The following is a 21,474-nucleotide window of genomic DNA, read 5'->3' as shown; positions in this document are numbered from 1 at the left end:
CACACACACACACAAAATTATGAATGAATGAATGACACACACACACACACACACACGCACACGCACACGCACACGCACACGCACACGCACAAGCATTTCACTACGCTCACAATAACATCTGCTAAATCCTATTTATGTGACCAATAAAATGTGATTTGGATTTGACACACAGAAACACTCTCCCTCCTTCCCCTCTCTTACCTGTCCTCCTCTGTGGCGTGATGTTTCTCTAGTTCCCAGACCCGGTCAGGTGAGTAGTCCCACTCCACCTCCTCTGCGCTGATGAAGTAGCGAACCACGGACGAGCCAGGGGAGTGAGCGTGTTTCACGTTGCTCTCGGAGCAGGGCTTCACAGAGTACTGCTGTCTCATCCCTCCATTATAGTGGTCAGTCACTCTGCAGCTCACCTCAAATACACCTAGAGGTCAGGGGTAAGAAGCCGGGGTAAGAGGTCAGGGGTTAGAGGTCAGGGGTTAGAGGTCAGGGGTAAGAGGTCAGGGGTTAGAGGTCAGGGGTAAGAGGTCAGGGGTAAGAGGTCAGGGGTTAGAGGTCATGGGTAAGAGGTCAGGGGTAAGAGGTCAGGGGTAAGAGGTCAGGGGTTAGAGGTCAGGGGTTAGAGGTCAGGGGTTAGAGGTCAGGGGTTAGAGGTCAGGGGTAAGAGGTCAGGGGTAGAGGTCAGGGGTTAGAGGTCAGGGGTTAGAGGTCAGGGGTTAGAGGTCAGGGGTAAGAGGTCAGGGGTAAGAGGTCAGGGGTAAGAGGTCAGGGGTAAGAGGTCAGGGGTAAGAGGTCAGGGGTAAGAGGTCAGGGGTAAGAGGTGTGAAAAACAAATTATTAATGTCCATGTAGACAACAGTGTTCCCCTCGTCAGCAGCATCACAGAGTTTAAATCTGAAACATGGAGTCACTATATACATGAAGTCACTATATACATGAAGTCACTATATACATGAAGTCACTATATACATGAAGTCACTATATACATGAAGTCACTATATACATGAAGTCACTATATACATGGAGTCACTATATACATGAAGTCACTATATACATGAAGTCACTATATACATGAAGTCACTATATACATGAGGTCACTATATACATGAAGTCACTATATACATGACAGTTGTCTGTCTTACTCAGTTTATTTTGATTTATTTAACCAGGCAAGTCAGTTAAGAACTAATTCTTATTTTCAATGAAGGCCTACCGGGGAAAAGTGGGTTTAACTGCCTTGTTCAGGGGCAGAACGACAGATTTGTACCTTTTCAGCTCGGGGGATTCAATCTAGCAACACTCTAACCACTAGGCTACCTGCCACCCCTCCAATCTAACCACTAGGCTACCTGCCGCCCCTCCACTCTAACCACTAGGCTACCTGCCGCCCCTCCACTCTAACCACTGGGCTACCTGCCACCCCCCTCCACTCTAACCACTAGACTACCTGCCGCCCCTCCACTCTAACCACTAGGCTACCTGCCCCCCTCCACTCTAACCACTAGGCGTACCTGCCCGCCCCCCTCCACTCTAACCACTAGGGTACCTGCCCCCCTCCACTCTAACCACTGGGCTCCACTCTAACCACTAGGCTACCTGCCTCCCCTCCACTCTAACCACTGGGCTACCTGCCACCCCCCTCCACTCTAACCACTAGGCTACCTGCCGCCCCCCTCCACTCTAACCACTAGGCTACCCGCCACCCCTCCACTCTAACCACTAGGCTACCTGCCGCCCCTCCACTCTAACCACTAGGCTACCTGCCGCCCCTCCACTCTAACCACTAGGCTACCTGCCGCCCCTCCACTCTAACCACTAGGCTACCCGCCGCCCCTCCACTCTAACCACTAGGCTACCCGCCGCCCCTCCACTCTAACCACTAGGCTACCCGCCGCCCCTCCACTCTAACCACTAGGCTACCTGCCCCCCCTCCACTCTAACCACTAGGCTACCTGCCTCCCCTCCACTCTAACCACTAGGCTACCCGCCGCCCCTCCACTCTAACCACTAGGCTACCTGCCGCCCCTCCACTCTAACCACTAGGCTACCTGCCGCCCCTCCACTCTAACCACTAGGCTACCCGCCGCCCCTCCACTCTAACCACTAGGCTACCTGCCGCCCCTCCACTCTAACCACTAGGCTACCTGCCGCCCCTCCACTCTAACCACTAGGCTACCTGCCGCCCCTCCACTCTAACCACTAGGCTACCTGCCTCCCTCCACTCTAACCACTAGGCTACCTGCCCCCCTCCACTCTAACCACTAGGCTACCTGCCGCCCCTCTCCACTCTAACCAGCTAGGCTTACCTGCCGCCCCCTCCACTCTAACCACTAGGCTACCTGCCACCCCTCCACTCTAACCACTAGGCTACCTGCCGCCCCTCCACTCTAACCACTAGGCTACCTGCCCCCCTACACTCTAACCACTAGGCTACCTGCCTCCCCTCCACTCTAACCACTAGGCTACGTGCCCCCCCTAAACTCTAACCACTAGGCTACCTGCCTCCCCTCCACTCCACTCTAACCACTAGGCTACCCGCCGCCCCTCCACTCTAACCACTAGTCTACGCTGCCGCCCCTCCACTCTAACCACTAGGCTACCTGCCGCCCTCCACTCTAACCACTAGGCTACCTGCCGCCCCTCCACTCTAACCACTAGGCTACCTGCCGCCCCTCCACTCTAACCACTAGGCTACCTGCCGCCCCTCCACTCTAACCACTAGGCTACCTGCCGCCCCTCCACTCTAACCACTAGGCTACCTGCCCCCCCTCCACTCTAACCACTAGGCTACCTGCCTCCCTCCACTCTAACCACTAGGCTACCTGCCGCCCCTCCACTCTAACCACTAGGCTACCTGCCTCCCCTCCACTCTAACCACTGGGCTACCTGCCACCCCCCTCCACTCTAACCACTAGACTACCTGCCGCCCCTCCACTCTAAACCACTAGGCTACCTGCCGCCCCTCCACTCTAACCACTAGGCTACCTGCCGCCCCTCCACTCTAACCACTAGGCTACCTGCCGCCCCCCTCCACTCTAACCACTAGGTTACCCGCCACCCCTCCACTCTAACCACTAGGCTACCCGCCTCCCCTCCACTCTAACCACTAGGCTACCTGCCGCCCCCCTCCACTCTAACCACTAGGTTACCCGCCACCCCTCCACTCTAACCACTAGGCTACCCGCCTCCCCTCCACTCTAACCACTAGGCTACCCGCCGCCCCTCCACTCTAACCACTAGGCTACCCGCCGCCCCCCTCCACTCTAACCACTAGGCTACCCGCCTCCCCTCCACTCTAACCACTAGGCTACCTGCCGCCCCCCTCCACTCTAACCACTAGGTTACCCGCCCCCCCTCCACTCTAACCACTAGGCTACCCGCCTCCCCTCCACTCTAACCACTAGGCTACCCGCCGCCCCTCCACTCTAACCACTAGGCTACCTGCCGCCCCTCCACTCTAACCACTAGGCTACCTGCCTCCCCTCCACTCTAACCACTAGGCTACCTGCCTCCCCTCCACTCTAACCACTAGGCTACCTGCCGCCCCTCTCCACTCTAACCACTAGGCTACCTGCCGCCCCTCTCCACTCTAACCACTAGGTTACCTGCCCCCCCTCCACTCTAACCACTAGGCTACCTGCCACCCCTCCACTCTAACCACTAGGCTACCTGCCGCCCCTCCACTCTAACCACTAGGCTACCTGCCCCCCCTACACTCTAACCACTAGGCTACCTGCCTCCCCTCCACTCTAACCACTAGGCTACGTGCCCCCCCTAAACTCTAACCACTAGGCTACCTGCCTCCCCTCCACTCCACTCTAACCACTAGGCTACCCGCCGCCCCTCCACTCTAACCACTAGTCTACGCTGCCGCCCCTCCACTCTAACCACTAGGCTACCTGCCGCCCCTCCACTCTAACCACTAGGCTACCTGCCGCCCCTCCACTCTAACCACTAGGCTACCTGCCGCCCCTCCACTCTAACCACTAGGCTACCTGCCGCCCCTCCACTCTAACCACTAGGCTACCTGCCGCCCCTCCACTCTAACCACTAGGCTACCTGCCCCCCCTCCACTCTAACCACTAGGCTACCTGCCTCCCCTCCACTCTAACCACTAGGCTACCTGCCGCCCCTCCACTCTAACCACTAGGCTACCTGCCTCCCCTCCACTCTAACCACTGGGCTACCTGCCACCCCCCTCCACTCTAACCACTAGACTACCTGCCGCCCCTCCACTCTAAACCACTAGGCTACCTGCCGCCCCTCCACTCTAACCACTAGGCTACCTGCCGCCCCTCCACTCTAACCACTAGGCTACCTGCCGCCCCCCTCCACTCTAACCACTAGGTTACCCGCCACCCCTCCACTCTAACCACTAGGCTACCCGCCTCCCCTCCACTCTAACCACTAGGCTACCTGCCGCCCCCCTCCACTCTAACCACTAGGTTACCCGCCACCCCTCCACTCTAACCACTAGGCTACCCGCCTCCCCTCCACTCTAACCACTAGGCTACCCGCCGCCCCTCCACTCTAACCACTAGGCTACCCGCCGCCCCCCTCCACTCTAACCACTAGGCTACCCGCCGCCCCTCCACTCTAACCACTAGGCTACCCGCCACCCCTCCACTCTAACCACTAGGCTACCCGCCGCCCCTCCACTCTAACCACTAGGCTACCTGCCCCCCCTACACTCTAACCACTAGGCTACCTGCCTCCCCTCCACTCTAACCACTAGGCTACGTGCCCCCCCTAAACTCTAACCACTAGGCTACCTGCCTCCCCTCCACTCCACTCTAACCACTAGGCTACCCGCCGCCCCTCCACTCTAACCACTAGTCTACGCTGCCGCCCCTCCACTCTAACCACTAGGCTACCTGCCCCCCCTACACTCTAACCACTAGGCTACCTGCCTCCCCTCCACTCTAACCACTAGGCTACGTGCCCCCCCTAAACTCTAACCACTAGGCTACCTGCCTCCCCTCCACTCCACTCTAACCACTAGGCTACCCGCCGCCCCTCCACTCTAACCACTAGTCTACGCTGCCGCCCCTCCACTCTAACCACTAGGCTACCTGCCGCCCCTCCACTCTAACCACTAGGCTACCTGCCGCCCCTCCACTCTAACCACTAGGCTACCTGCCGCCCCTCCACTCTAACCACTAGGCTACCTGCCGCCCCTCCACTCTAACCACTAGGCTACCTGCCGCCCCTCCACTCTAACCACTAGGCTACCTGCCGCCCCTCCACTCTAACCACTAGGCTACCTGCCGCCCCTCCACTCTAACCACTAGGCTACCTGCCCCCCCTACACTCTAACCACTAGGCTACCTGCCACCCCTCCACTCTAACCACTAGGCTACCTGCCACCCCTCCACTCTAACCACTAGGCTACCTGCCTCCCCTCCACTCTAACCACTAGGCTACCTGCCGCCCCTCCACTCTAACCACTAGGCTACCTGCCGTCCCTCCACTCTAACCACTAGGCTACCTGCCTCCCCTCCACTCTAACCACTAGGCTACCTGCCGCCCCTCCACTTTAACCACTAGGCTACCTGCCGCCCCTCCACTCTAACCACTAGGCTACCTGCCGCCCCTCCACTCTAACCACTAGGCTACCTGCCGTCCCTCCACTCTAACCACTAGGCTACCTGCCGCCCCTCCACTCTAACCACTAGGCTACCTGCCTCCCCTCCACTCTAACCACAGGCTACCTGTAGTAGCTGACATGTATAGTGTTGAGTCATCAGCATTCATAGACACACTGGTTTTACTCAAAGCCAGTGGCATGTCGTTAGTAAAGATGGAAGATTTGTTTAAGTGCTGTGCTTGTTGAATGTCCTTCCCTATAAGTGTGCTGAAAGTCAATTTGTTTACTGTAAAACAGCATTGTATCTGGTCAAACACCATTCTTTCCAGAAGTTTACTAAGGGTTGGTAACAGGCGGATTGGTCGGCTATTTGAGCCAGTGAAGGGAGCTTTACTATTCTTAGGTAGCGGAATGACTTCACCTTCCCTCCAGGCCTGAGGGCACACGCTTTAGTAGTAAACCAGGAGCAGCAATATAGTGTCACTTTGGTTTACGTTCAAATCTCCAATTTAGACGTTCCTACTTCCTTTGGTCAAGTGTTCTTAAAGGTAAGAGATCACAAAGAGGTGGGATGTGAGGTCACGTCAGTGAGGTCATCCATTTAAAAACAACAGGAACTCTCTGGACACTGCCGTGTGTGTGTGTGTGTGTGTGTGTGTGTGTGTGTGTGTGTGTGTGTGTGTGTGTGTGTGTGTGTGTGTGTGTGTGTGTGTGTGTGTGTGTGTGTGTGTGTGTGTGTGTGTGTGTGTACGTACCAGGTGTGTGTGGCAGCATGCTGACAGCAGCCGTGGTGTGGGGGAACAGGCTGAGTGTATCTCTGGTTGTACCATGTCTCTGGAAGGTGTTGCCCTCCCAGTAAACCCCATGGATATCCACCTCCGTACCCAGCCCAAAGGTGTACCAAAAAACCCTGTCCCCGGAACACATGTCCAGGCCTGGAAGGTTCCCGTACATGAAGCCGTTCACCGCTGAGAGAGGAGGGAGAAATTATATCAACAACTAAACCACTGAGATAGGAGAGAGAGGAGGGAAGGGAGAGAGGAGAGAAGGGAGGAGAAGGGAGGGGAGAGGAGGAGAGGAGGGGAGAGGAGGGGAGAGAGGAGGGAGAAATTATATCAACAACTAGACCACTGTGAGATAGGAGAGAGAGGAGAGAGGAGGGGAGAGAGAAGAGAGGAGGGGAGAGAGAAGAGAGGAGGGGAGAGAGAAGAGAGGAGGGGAGAGAGAAGAGAGGAGGGGAGAGGAGGAGAGAGAGGAGAGAGAGGAGGGGAGAGAGGGGAGAGAGAGGGGAGAGAGGAGGGGAGAGAGAAGAGAGGAGGGGAGAGGAGGAGAGAGAGGAGAGGAGGGGAGAAAGGAGAGGAGGGGAGAGGAGGTGGGGAGAGAGGAGGAGGGGAGAGAAGAGGGGAGAGAGGAGAGACATGAGAGGAGGGGAGAGAGGAGAGACAGGAGAGAGGAGGAGAGACAGGAGAGAGAGGAGGGGAGAGAGAAGAGAGAGGAGGGGAGAGAGAGGAGAGGAGAGATAGGAGAGAGAGGAGGGGAGAGAGGAGAGGGAGGGAGGAGACACAGGAGAGAGAGGAGCGGAGAGGCAGGAGAGAGAGGAGAGACAGGAGAGAGAGGAGCGGAGAGAGGAGAGACAGGAGAGAGAGGAGAGGAGAGAGAGGAGGGGAGAGAGGAGAGACAGGAGAGAGGAGAGGTGAGAGAGGAGGGGAGAGAGGAGAGACAGGAGAGAGGAGAGGTGAGAGAGGAGGGGAGAGAGAGGAGGGGAGAGAGGAGAGGGAGGGAGGAGAGACAGGAGAGAGAGGAGAGGAGAGGCAGGAGAGAGAGGAGAGGAGAGGCAGGAGAGAGAGAGGAGGGGAGGAGAGAGAGGAGGGGAGAGAGGAGAGGGAGGGAGGAGAGACAGGAGAGAGAGGAGAGGAGAGGCAGGAGAGAGAGGAGAGAGGAGAGACAGGAGAGAGAGGAGAGGAGAGAGAGGAGGGGAGAGAGGAGAGACAGGAGAGAGGAGAGGAGAGAGAAGAGAGAGGAGGAGAGACAGGAGAGACAGGAGAGAGAGGAGAGGAGAGAGGAGAGACAGGAGAGAGAGGAGAGAGAGGAGGGGAGAGAGGAGAGACAGGAAAGAGGAGAGGAGAGAGAAGAGAGAGGAGAGAGGAGGAGAGACAGGAGAGAGAGGCAGGGAGAGAATATCAACTACTCTTCTCAGAGGAGATATAGAAAATAGTAGAAAGTTGACGGCAACGATAATAAAATAGCTGAACAGGTGCTAACTAATGGAAAAGACAGTTCTGCACTATAAGTATACAGGTTCCACAACTTGACGGGTGAAGTTTAGAAGCGGACATGCAGGTGTGCGTGTTTCATACCGTGCATATTGTTGCTCTCCTGAAAGTCTTCGTTGTCTGGGTCTGACTGGTCTGACCCGTAGGTCTCTATGTTCCTCTGAAGGTACCAGCTCAGGTTCTCATCCATGACAGAGAACAGCAGGAATAACTCCCTATCCACCTTCCTCTGCACCACACACACACACACACACACACACACACACACACACACACACACACACACACACACACACACACACACACACACACACACACACACACACACACACACACACACACACACACACACACACACACACACACACACACACACACACACACACACACACACACACACACACACACAGATATGATAAGAGCAATGCTGTGATGTGTGTGTGCGCTTGTAACTATGTCATGTATGTTACCATGAATGTTACCATGTATGTTACCATGAATGTTACCATGTATGTTACCATGAATGTTACCATGAATGTTACCATGTATGTTATCATGCATGTTACCACATACAGTTGAAGTCGGAAGTTTACATACACCTTAGCCAAATACATTTCATCTCAGTTTTTCACAATTCCTGACATTTAATCCTAGTAAAAATTCCCTGTCTTAAGTCAGTTAGGATCACCACTTTATTTTAAGAATGTGAAATGTTAGAATAATAGTACAGATAATGATTTATTTCTGCTTTTATTTATTTTGTCACATTCCCAGCATTTGGTAGCAACGGTTGTTGCAAGGAGAGGACCAAGGTGCATCATGGTACGTGTTCATGATGGTATTTATTAAAACTGAACACTGAATCAAAAACAAAGTGGAACAAAACGCAACAGCTCTACAAGACAGAAAACAACTACCCACAAAAACCCTGTGGGAAAAGGCTACCTAAGTATGGCTCCCAATCAGAGACAACGATAGACAGCTGTCCCTGATTGAGAGCCATACCCGGCCAAAACAAAGAAATACACAAAACATAGAAAACGGAACATAGAATGCCCACCGTAGTCAAAATAGAGAATAAAAACCTCTATGGCCAGGGCGTGACACAGGTAGCCTTTCACAAGCTTCCCACAATAAGTTGGGTGAATTTTGGCCCATTCCTCCTGACAGAGCTGGTGTAACTGAGTCAGGTTTGTAGGCCTCCTTGCTCGCACACACTTTTTCAGTTCTTCCCACAAATTCTCTATGGGATTGAGGTCAGGGCTTTGTGATGGCCACTCCAATACCTTGACTTTGTTGTCCTTAAGCCATTTTGCCACAACTTTGGAAGTATGCTTGGGGTCATTGTCCATTTGGAAGACCCATTTGCGACCAAGCTTTAACTTCCTGACTGATGTCTTGAGATGTTGCTTCAATATATCCACATAATTTTCACTTTCTCATGATGCCATCTATTTTGTGAAGTCCCTCCTGCAGCAAAGCACCCCCACAACATGATTCTGCCACCCCCGTGCTTCACGGATGGGATGGTGTTCTTCGGCTTGCAAGCCTCCAACTTTTTCCTCCAAACACAACGATGGTCATTATGGCCAAACAGTTCTATTTTTGTTTCATCAGACCAGAGGACATTTCTCCAAAAAGTACAATCTTTGTCCTCATGTGCAGTTGCAAACCGTAGTCTGGCTTTTTTTATGGTGGTTTTTGAGCAGTGGCTTCTTCCTTGCTGAGCGGCCTTTCAGGTTATGTCGATATAGGACTTGTTTTACTGTGGATACAGATACTTTTGTACCTGTTACTTCCAGCGTTTTCATAAGGTCCTTTGCTGTTGCTCTGGGATTGATTTGCACTTTTCCCACCAAAGTACATTCATCTCTAGTGTAACGGCCATCTTAGGAAGTGGACCAAAATGCAGCGGGTACGTGAATGCTCATCTTTATTTTATGACTTATTACTTGGTATTCACAGAGGTATTATCTGGTACTCATGGTGTGACTAGGTATTCACAGAGGTATTATCTGGTACTCGTGGCGTGACTAGGTATTCACAGAGGTATTATCTGGTACTCGTGGCGTGACTAGGTATTCACAGAGGTATTATCTGGTACTAATGGCGTGACTAGGTATTCACAGAGGTATTATCTGGTACTCATGGTGTGACTAGGTATTCACAGAGGTATTATCTGGTACTACAGTGGTCGTGACTAGGTATTCACAGAGGTATTATCTGGTACTCATGGTGTGACTAGGTATTCACAGAGGTATTATCTGGTACTCATGGTGTGACTAGGTATTCACAGAGGTATTATCTGGTACTCATGGTGTGACTAGGTATTCACAGAGGTATTATCTGGTACTCATGGTGTGACTAGGTATTCACAGAGGTATTATCTGGTACTCATGGTGTGACTAGGTATTCACAGAGGTATTATCTGGTACTCATGGTGTGACTAGGTATTCACAGAGGTATTATCTGGTACTCATGGTGTGACTAGGTATTCACAGAGGTATTATCTGGTACTCATGGTGTGACTAGGTATTCACAGAGGTATTATCTGGTACTCATGGTGTGACTAGGTATTCACAGAGGTATTATCTGGTACTCATGGTGTGACTAGGTATTCACAGAGGTATTATCTGGTACTCATGGCTGTGACTAGGTATTCACAGAGTTATTATCTGGTACTTATTGTACCTTCTAACTTACTTGTACATACCTATACAGCGTCTACCACCAAGCCATAAGACTGCTGAACTATTCATCAAATGGCTACCAGGACATTTTGTGACTGTGTATTTACTGATTAAGTATGTTGTACTTTCTTGCTTTGTTACTAGTAAGTACATTTAAGCAGTGGTAGGAACCAAAATATTTTTTTTTTATTGTTCTGTTGAATTGTTCTGACCTGCAAAATAAAGTTCTGAACCGGTTCAAACCCCAAAAAGTACTGGTTTATATAGTTCCTTTCTGTTCCTTCTCAAACCTCAAACTTCACCAGGGATAGACCAGCTCACTATAGACCGTTGTTTTAGCCTAGCCAGCTATAGTTGTTTTAGCCTAGCCAGCTATAGTTGTTTTAGCCTAGCCAGCTATAGTTGTTTTAGCCTAGCCAGCTATAGTTGTTATAGCCCAGCCAGCTACAGTTGTTTTAGCCTAGCCAGCTATAGTTGTTTTAGCCTAGCCAGCTATAGTTGTTATAGCCCAGCCAGCTACAGTTGTTTTAGCCCAGCCAGCTACAGTTGTTATAGCCCAGCCAGCTATAGTTGTTTTAGCCTAGCCAGCTATAGTTGTTTTAGCCTAGCCAGCTATAGTTGTTATAGCCCAGCCAGCTATAGTTGTTATAGCCCAGCCAGCTATAGTTGTTATAGCCCAGCAGCTATAGTTGTTTTAGCCTAGCCAGCTACAGTTGTTTTAGCCTAGCCAGCTATAGTTGTTTTAGCCTAGCCAGCTACAGTTGTTTTAGCCTAGCCAGCTACAGTTGTTATAGCCCAGCCAGCTACAGTTATTTTAGCCCAGCCAGCTACAGTTGTTTTAGCCTAGCCAGCTACAGTTGTTATAGCCCAGCCAGCTACAGTTGTTTTAGCCCATCCAGCTCCAGTTGTTTTAGCCTAGCCAGCTATAGTTGTTTTAGCCTAGCCAGCTATAGTTGTTTTAGACTAGCCAGCTATAGTTGTTTTAGACTAGCCAGCTACAGTTGTTTTAGCCCATTCAGCTACAGTTGTTTTAGCCCATCCAGCTACAGTTGTTTTAGCCCATCCAGCTACAGTTGTTTTAGCCCATCCAGCTACAGTTGTTTTAGCCCATCCAGCTACAGTTGTTTTAGCCCATCCAGCTACAGTTGTTTTAGCCTATCCAGCTATAGTTGTTTTAGCCTATCCAGCTGTAGTTGTTTTAGCCTAGCTAGCTGTAGTTGTTTTAGCCCAGCCAGCTACAGTTGTTTTAGCCTAGCCAGCTACAGTTGTTTTAGCCTAGCCAGCTACAGTTGTTTTAGCCTAGCCAGCTATAGTTGTTTTAGCCTAGCCAGCTATAGTTGTTTTAGCCTAGCCAGCTATAGTTGTTTTAGCCTAGCCAGCTACAGTTGTTTTAGCCTAGCCAGCTATAGTTGTTTTAGCCTAGCATCTTGTTATGACATCATTACCTGAATTAGGCCCACTGAATTATACCTAGGAGGAGCAGCTTCTATGGAAGAACTTTGAATGTCTTTGAACTTTCAAGAGATGGACCAGAGCTAGCTAGCTAACTAACAAGCTTGTGTGTGCAGAGCGACACCAGAATTAAAAACATGTCTTAATCCAACGTGAAACGTGATAACTACAGTATCCGTAACTAGCATTGAAAAAGTCAATCCATTCTTCTCCAATTAAAAATGTCAGTTTGGCACAAATGCTGCCATCTATCCACGGTTTCTGGTTTGGTTAAGTTCTAATCATCACAGTGGGAACAACTCACTTCCTGATGAACCCAGTCACAGTAGGAACTACGTCCTCTATCCACTTCCTGATGAACCCAGTCACAGTAGGAACTACGTCCTCTATCCACTTCCTGATGAACCCAGTCACAGTAGGAACTACGTCCTCTATGCAATTCCTGATGAACCCAGTCACAGTAGGAACTACGTCCTCTATCTACTTCCTGATGAACCCAGTCACAGTAGGAACTACGTCCTCTATCCACTTCCTGATGAACCCAGTCACAGTAGGAACTACGTCCTCTATCCACTTCCTGATGAACCCAGTCACAGTAGGAACAACATCCTGTATGCACTTCCTGATGAACCCAGTCACAGTGGGACCTACGTCCTCTATCCACTTCCTGATGAACACAGTCACAGTGGGACCTACGTCCTCTATCCACTTCCTGATGAACCCAGTCACAGTAGGATCAACGTCCTCTATGTACTTCCTGATGAACCCAGTCACAGTGGGACCTACGTCCTCTATGTACTTCCTGATGAACCCAGTCACAGTGGGACCTACGTCCTCTATCCACTTCCTGATGAACCCAGTCACCGAGTCAGTGTATACATCGATATTATTCCCAGAGGTTGAACAGTCCTGAACAGTCCAGAACAACATTGAACAGTCCTTACCACGGGTGCTTCCTGCTTAAGTTTCTGCATATAGGCGGGGAGGAGCAGTATGAATGCGTGGTCAGATTTCTAGAAGGGAAGGCGGTGGGAGGTCCTTGTAACCATCTCAGAAGGAAGACTAGCAATGGTTAAGAACGCTCTTGCCGCGAGTAGCAAAGGAGATGTGTTGATAGAATTTCCAGAGCGTTTTCCTCAGATTTACTTTATTAAAGTCACAAGGTACAAACAAATTCAGTCTCAAGGTATGTGTATTCCAAGTCCAGTGTAGTTCCTTGAGAGCTGTTGTTGTGTCAGCCTGTGGTGGAATGCGGTCGGCATTTGTTGGTGAGGTATTCAGATCGGGAGAACAAATGGACTTGAGTTCCTGTATGTTACCACAATCACACCATGAGATGTTAATCATGAGACATACCCCGACATCTCTGTTTCCCTGAGAGATTTTTTGTTCCGGTCCACGTGATGGACGGAGAAGCCCCGCTGGTTGAATGGATGAGGGGCAATATATCCAGAGAGATCCTGCGTTTCCGTAAAAACGCATTGTTAGTCTCTTATGTCTCTTTGGAAGGACATCCTCGCCCTGAGCTCATCTATTTTATTGTTCAAAGGACTGAATGTCAGATAATAATATACAACGCAAGACCAAGATCCCACTCATCCTTCTCAGGTAGAAACGTTTTGGAGTATCACCTGGGATAGATGGGGCTGCCTCGGGTAGTCCAAACAAAGGATCCAGGTCCAGGACGTCAAATTTCTGGGTGAATTTCTGGTGAGTAACTGCCGATCTAATTTCCCCCCCCCCAAAAAAAGTTATTTTTGTGTGTGTGTGGACTGTACCTGTTTGCCGTGGTCCCCCAGTGTTCCAGGTCTACAGACCAGTAGTGGTCCGGTGAGGCCAGCGTTGGTGTCCTCTACAGGGGAGGAGCCAGAGTAGTACAGGTAGGACAAACAGGGAGGGTCAGAGAGGGAGGGACCATCCAACACCTGCCAGGTATAGGTGAACCTGGAGCCTGGAGACACAGCCGAGCCTGGCTTCTCTACACCTGGGGAAACATTAAATAAACACACGCAGCACAGCCAGTCAGAAGAACAAGGTATCATAACTGATGTACGCCTTGCACTAGTGAGCGTGTGTGTGTGTGTGTGTGTGTGTGTGCGTGTGTTTCTCACCGTCTTGGTAACTGGTTCCCTGGTATTGCTTGTCGAAGTGGAGGCCGTGAGGCTGGATGCTGTAGTTTCTGTCTGCCTTGTTCAGAAACACCACCTGCAGGATGTCCCCAACCTCAGCCCTCAGCACTGGGCCTAAAGAGAGACAGGGATGAGAGAGAGAAAGACAGAGAAATCATTTTTGCCATTTAGCTGAAACTTTTATCGAAAGCAGTTACCGGTCATGTGTGCATACATTTTAAATATGGGTGGTCCCGGGAATCGAACCCACTACCCTGGTGTTATAAGCACCATGTTCAACCAACTGAGCTACAAAGGGCCCCAATGAGATGAGAGAGAGTCACAGAGAAACAGAGAGAGAGAGAGGGGGGGAGTGACAGCAGGCTCTTACCCAGTATTCCCAGGTGTTGTGTTTCAGGGGTGAGAGGTTGTCTGGTAGTGAAGGTGTCGTCTGTGTAGCCCCGATACACCGCCTTCATATAGCGACCGCCTATCCTGCCATCGCCACTACCGAAGAACACCTCAGAGGGACTGGGAGGAGGAGGAGGAGGAGGAGGAGGGGATGAGACAGAGAGGAGAGGGGGATGAGACAGAGAGGAGAGGGGGATGAGACAGAGAGGAGAGGAGGACGAGACAGAGAGGAGAGGGGGACGAGACAGAGAGGAGAGGGGGACGAGACAGAGAGGAGAGGGGGACGAGACAGAGAGGAGAGGGGGACGAGACAGAGAGGAGAGGGGGACGAGACAGAGAGGAGAGGGGGACGAGACAGAGAGGAGGACGAGACAGAGAGGAGGATGAGACAGAGAGGAGTGTGAGGGAGAGATTGATGTGTGTGTGTGTGTGTGTGTGTGTGTGTGTGTGTGTGTGTTACCTGTCAGGCAGTGTGAGGGAGAGGTTGGTGTGTGTGTGTGTGTGTGTGTGTGTGTGTGTGTGTGTGTGTGTGTGTGTGTGTGTTACCTGTAGGGCAGTGTGACGGAGAGGTTGGTGTGTGTGTGTGTGTGTGTGTGTGTTACCTGTCGGGCAGTGTGAGGGAGAGATTGGTGTGTGTGTGTGTGTGTGTGTGTGTGTGTTACCTGTCGGGCAGTGTGAGGGAGAGGCTGGTTTGGATGTCCATCCCGGTAGGAGCATAGTCCCAGGTGACAATCTCTGCTGCCAGGTAGTACTTCCTGACTGGGCCAGGAGGGGGGGCTGCTGAGGGGCTGACATCATTATCACAGGATACCACCTCATACAGCGCCTGCATACCGGCTGATACACACACACACACACACACACACACACACACACACACACACACACACACACACACACACACACAGGACAGAGTTAGAGCAGGCCAGAGTTATACAGTCTGTCATTAAGAACCACATCGCGAACTGAACTCTTATCCTTGGAAGGAACACTTCCTGGTTGGAACCTACTGTCACATCTAACTAGGTCTAGAGGATAGGGGTCAGAGGTCAGGTGACTCACCCTGTAGATGGTCGTTGACCTGACAGCTCAGCAGCCATTTCCCGGTCGCCGAGGGAACCATCGCCGCGGTGACGAAGGTCGCCGGGAAAAGGCTGAGCGTGTCGGCACGGTGACCGCGGTCCAATAGGGTGTTGCCCTGGAAGTAGGCAGAGTGTATGTCCACCTCGTTGCCCATCCCAAACAGGTGCCATGCCACCGTGCGACCCTGGCACAGCTCCATGTGAGGCAGGTTACCATACATATACCCATTTATGGCTGAGGAAAGGAGAGGAGGAAGAGATTAGAGGAGGAGAGGAGAGGAGGAGGAGGACAGGTAGATGAGGAGGAGGGGAGGAGGAGGGGAGGAGTAGGAGCGGTGGATGAGGAGGAGGGGAGGAGGAGAGGAGGAGGAGAAGGATGGAAAGAGGAGGAGGAGGAGGAGGAGGATGCTGAGGAGGAGATTAGAGGAGGAGGAGAGGAGAGGGATGGAAAGAGGAGGAGGAGGAGGATGATGAGGAGGAGAGGAGGAGGAGGAGATTAGAGGAGGAGGAGAGGGATGGAAAGAGGAGGAGGAGAGGGATGGAAAGAGGAGGAGGAGGAGGAGGATGATGAGGAGGAGATTAGAGGAGGAGGAGATTAGAGGAGGAGGAGAGGAGAGGGATGGAAAGAGGAGGAGGAGGAGGATGATGAGGAGGAGAGGAGGATGAGGAGAGGATGAGGAGGAGAGGAGGAGGAGGAGAGAAGAGATACAGATAGTTTCAAGTTCACCACGCTGTCCCAGGCGTCGTAGTGAACAGACCAAGGCGCAGCGTAGATAGCGCTCATTCTTCATTTATTATAGGAGAACACTTAAACAGAACAAATAACAACGTCCAACAGTTCCGTCAGGTACCCAGACTATAACGGAAAACAACCAACCCACAAAACCCAAAGGGAAAACAGGCAGCCTAAGTATGGCTTCCAATCAGAGACAACGAAAGACACCTGCCTCTGATTGGAAACCATACTCGGCCAAACATGGAAAACGAAACATAGAAATAGAAAACTAGAACCAAATCCCCCTAGAAACAAACAAACCCCCAAAACACACAAAACAACCCCCCCCTGCCACGCCCTGACCATTCTACTATGGCAAAATGACCCCTTGTCACTGGTCAGGACGTGACACACGTGAACAGGATACAACAGGTGTAAAACAGTACAGCGACATTCTTACCTTGAGACCTCTTTCCCAACAATGCAGTAATAATAATAATAATAATAATAGAAGATATAAATAAAAAACTAATTCATGCCTTACCTTTGAAGATCTTCTTCTGTTGGCACTCCAATATGTCCCATATACATCACAAATGGTCCTTTTGTTCGGTTAATTCCGTCGTTATATCTCCAAAATGTCAATTTATTTGGCGCGTTTGATTCAGAAAAACACCGGTTCCAACTCGCCCAACATGACTACAAAATATCTCATAAGTTACCTGTAATCTTTTTCCAAACATTTCAAACAACTTTCCTAATACAACTTTAGGTATTTTAAAACGTAAATAATCGATAAAATTTGAGACGGGATAAACTGCGTTCAATAGCGGATAAAATGAAAGTGGAGCGAGCTTCAGGTCACGCGCCCCAAACAAAAGTCCACTTGGCTATACACCCAGAAAGGAAATGGCTACTTCTTCCTTTCTCAAAGGAAAAACATCAACCAATTTCTAAAGACTGTTGATATCTAGTGGAAGCCATATGAACTGCAACCAGATGCCTCAGAAATCTAGATTCACATAGAAAACCAATTGAAAACAGTCACCTCAACAACCAAAAATTCCTGGATGGTTTGTCCTCGGGGTTTCGCCTGCCAAATAAGTTCTGTTATACTCACATACATACTTAACAGTTTTAGAAACTTTAGAGTGTTTTCTATTCAAATCTACTAATTATATGCATATCCTCGCTTCTGGGCCTGATTAGCAGGCAGTTTACTTTGTGCACGCTTTACATACGGACGTGAAAATACCGCCCCCTAGCCCGAAGTGGTTAAATTCAAGGGTTCACATACTTTTCCCACCCTGCACTGTGAATGTTTACACTGTGTGTTCAATAAAAGACATGAAAACTGTATAATGGTGTGTGTGTTATTAGATTAAGCAGACTGTGTTTGTCTATTGTTGTGACTTAGATGAAGATGAGATCAAAGTTGATGACCAATTTATGCAGAAATCCAGTTAATTCCAAAGAGTTCACATACTTTTTCTTGCCACTGTACATGTAAACAGGAGTAACAAATAGATACATGTTGTAGTAATGGTAATCAATAATCATTGAACAGCAGTGTAATGGAGTACTAAATCGAATCAATAATCATTGAACAGCAGTGTAATGGAGTACTAAATCTAATCAATAATCATTGAACAGCAGTGTAATGGAGTACTAAATCTAATCAATAATCATTGTAGTAACAGGAGTACTAAATCTAATCAATAATCATTGAACAGCAGTGTAATGGAGTACTAAATCTAATCAATAATCATTGAACAGCAGTGTAATGGAGTACTAAATCTAATCAATAATCATTGAACAGCAGTGTAATGGAGTACTAAATCTAATCAATAATCATTGAACAGCAGTGTAATGGAGTACTAAATCTAATCAATAATCATTGAACAGCAGTGTAATGGAGTACTAAATCTAATCAATAATCATTGAACAGCAGTGTAATGGAGTACTAAATCTAATCAATAATCATTGAACAGCAGTGTAATGGAGTACTAAATCTAATCAATAATCATTGAACAGCAGTGTAATGGAGTACTAAATCTAATCAATAATCATTGTAGTAACAGGAGTACTAAATCGAATCAATAATCATTGAACAGCAGTGTAATGGAGTACTAAATCTAATCAATAATCATTGTAGTAACAGGAGTACTAAATCTAATCAATAATCATTGAACAGCAGTGTAATGGAGTACTAAATCGAATCAATAATCATTGTAGTAACAGGAGTACTAAATCGAATCAATAATCATTGAACAGCAGTGTAATGGAGTACTAAATCTAATCAATAATCATTGTAGTAACAGGAGTACTAAATCGAATCAATAATCATTGAACAGCAGTGTAATGGAGTACTAAATCTAATCAATAATCATTGAACAGCAGGAGTACTAAATCGAATCAATAATCATTGAACAGCAGTGTAATGGAGTACTAAATCGAATCAATAATCATTGAACAGCAGTGTAATGGAGTACTAAATCTAATCAATAATCATTGAACAGCAGTGTAATGGAGTACTAAATCGAATCAATAATCATTGAACAGCAGTGTAATGGAGTACTAAATCTAATCAATAATCATTGAACAGCAGTGTAATGGAGTACTAAATCTAATCAATAATCATTGAACAGCAGTGTAATGGAGTACTAAATCTAATCAATAATCATTGAACAGCAGTGTAATGGAGTACTAAATCTAATCAATAATCATTGTAGTAACAGGAGTACTAAATCTAATCAATAATCATTGAACAGCAGTGTAATGGAGTACTAAATCTAATCAATAATCATTGAACAGCAGTGTAATGGAGTACTAAATCTAATCAATAATCATTGAACAGCAGTGTAATGGAGTACTAAATCTAATCAATAATCATTGAACAGCAGTGTAATGGAGTACTAAATCTAATCAATAATCATTGAACAGCAGTGTAATGGAGTACTAAATCGAATCAATAATCATTGAACAGCAGTGTAATGGAGTACTAAATCGAATCAATAATCATTGTAGTAGCAGCGTTGGTTGTGTCTGAGTGGATGGAGACGTGTGGATGGGCATAGAGTGGATAGTCTGTGAGACAAGGAGAGCATCTAATAGTCTTATGGCCAGAAGACAAAAGCTGTTTAGTAGTCTGTTCGTCTGAACCATGATGCACCGGTACCGCCTGCCAGACGGGAGCATGGAGAACAGTCCATGACTTTGGTGGCTGGAGTCTTTCGCAAATCTTTTCGTGCCTTTCTCAGACACCGCCTGGCATGTACGTCCTGGATGGCTGCTGTCTTCACCACCCTCTGTAGGGTCTTGGGCGGTGCAGTTGCCATACCAGACGGTGATACAACCAGTCAGGATGCTCTCAATGGTGCAAGTGTAAAAGTTAATGAGGATCTGAGGGGCCATTCCAAATCATTTCAGCTTCCTGAGGAAGAAGAGGCCTTGCCATGCCTTCTTTACGACTGTTCTGGTATGAGAGGACCATGTTAAGTCCTCGGTGATGTGGACACAGAGGAACTTGAAGCTCTTGGCCCTCTCCCCTGCGGCCACGTCAATGTGGATGGGGATGTGCACCCCCCCCCCCCCCATTTCCTGTAATCCACAATCAGCTCCTTGGTCTTGCAGACGTTGAGTGAGAGGAGTTTATCCTGGCACCACACTGCCAGGTCTCTGACCTCTTCCCAGTAGGCTGTCTCATCACCGTTGTGTAATCAGCAAACTTGATGATGGAGTTGGAGTCATGTGTGGCCACACAGCCGTGGGTAAACAGGGAGTACAAGAGGTCCTGTGTTGAGGGTCAGGCAACACTCACCACCTGGGGTCATCCTGTCAGGAAGTTCAGGATCCAGTTGCAGAGGAAGGTGTTCAGTCGCAGGGTCTCGAGCTTAGTGACGAGCTTTGAGGGCACTATGGTGTTGAACGCTGAGCTGTAGTCGATGAAGCGCATTCTCACATAGGTGTGCCTTTTTTTTCCAGGTGGGAAAGGGGCAGTGTGGAGTGGAATTGAGATTGCATGGTCTGTAGATCTGTTGGAGCGGGTCTAGGGTTTCTGGCATGGCGGAGATGATGTGTGCCATAACCAGTCTTTCAATTGACTTCATGATTACAGATGTTAGTGCTACAGGGAGGTAGTCATTGTGGCAGGTAGCCTTAGAGTTCTTGGGAAACAGGAATGATTACAGACTGGGACAAGGAGAGGTTGTAAAGATGACTGCCAAGCTGGTCTGTGCATGCTCTGAGAACGAGCCCTGGAATAACATCTGGCGAGTGTTGACCACATTCAAAACCTTACTCACGTCGGCTTCGTAGAGCGAGATCACCTAGTCCTCTGGGACGGCGGGGGGCCTCATGCATGGCCCAGTGTTGTTTTTGTCAGGGTATGCATACAATGCATTGCATCGTTGGATATATCACGGCTAGGTCTACCTATGTAATCCGTAATGGACTGTAGCCCGTGTCACATATGTCGAGCGTCGGCGCCATAGGATTCCACCTTGTTGCCATATATTGTCCTTTTGCCTGTTTGATGGCTCTGCGGACGTAGTAGTGGGACTTCTTGTACGTGTCCTCAGCCGTAGCCTCGAGGGTAGCTGCGATAGCCCTGTGTGCAGTAGCTCTGTCCTTTAGCTTAGCACGTAGCTCAGTGTTAATCCAGGGCTTTTGATTGGGGAAGAGCAGAACCTTCACTGTGGGGACAACGTTGGGCGATGCATTTCTTGATGAAGCCCGAGATGAAGGAGGTTAGCTCGTCAACGCTATCGGCGGAGTCCCGAAAACATATTCCAGACAGCGCTAGCAAAGCAGTCCTGCAACATAGCCCCCGATTCGGAGGACCATTTCTCTACAGAGCACATCGCGGGGTACTACCCGTTTGAGCTTCTGTTTTGTAAACAGGAAGCAGGAGTATAGAGGCATGATCTTATTTGCCAAAAGGGGGACGAGGGAGGGTCTTAAATGCTTGCTTGTGTGTAGAGTAACAGTGGTCTAGGACTATAACTTTATCACCCCTAGAGGTGTAGGAGAAGTGATGATAAAAGTTAGGCGTCACGGAATAAATAAAATAAAAAAATCGCCGGCAACAAGAAAAGCAGCCTCCGGGTACATGACTTCCTGCTTGTTTACAGCCTCGTACAGTTTGTTCATTGCAAGCTTGT

The 21,474-nt window shown here is 49.2% G+C and overlaps 1 protein-coding gene across 1 annotated transcript in view; it reads right to left on the bottom strand.

Moving 5' to 3' along the window:
* The window catches only part of LOC106563910 (hephaestin), a 63,683-nt gene that overhangs the window by 16,663 nt on the left and 25,546 nt on the right, over nucleotides 1–21,474 (bottom strand). Inside the window, exons 3-10 of the mRNA XM_045690274.2 lie at nucleotides 15,578–15,832; nucleotides 15,178–15,352; nucleotides 14,496–14,635; nucleotides 14,108–14,239; nucleotides 13,775–13,980; nucleotides 7,939–8,083; nucleotides 6,337–6,549; nucleotides 202–418 (exon numbers count right to left, since the gene is read on the bottom strand). Of these exons, the coding sequence (XP_045546230.1) occupies nucleotides 202–418; nucleotides 6,337–6,549; nucleotides 7,939–8,083; nucleotides 13,775–13,980; nucleotides 14,108–14,239; nucleotides 14,496–14,635; nucleotides 15,178–15,352; nucleotides 15,578–15,832 (1,483 nt within the window). The remainder of the gene's footprint in view (nucleotides 1–201; nucleotides 419–6,336; nucleotides 6,550–7,938; nucleotides 8,084–13,774; nucleotides 13,981–14,107; nucleotides 14,240–14,495; nucleotides 14,636–15,177; nucleotides 15,353–15,577; nucleotides 15,833–21,474) is intronic.

This window comes from Salmo salar, chromosome 11 (genome assembly GCF_965601325.2).
Source record: "Salmo salar chromosome 11, fSalSal1, whole genome shotgun sequence".
Taxonomy (NCBI): domain Eukaryota; kingdom Metazoa; phylum Chordata; class Actinopteri; order Salmoniformes; family Salmonidae; genus Salmo; species Salmo salar.
Note: the sequence above shows the minus strand (reverse complement) of the source record. Positions and strands in the feature narration are given on the sequence as shown.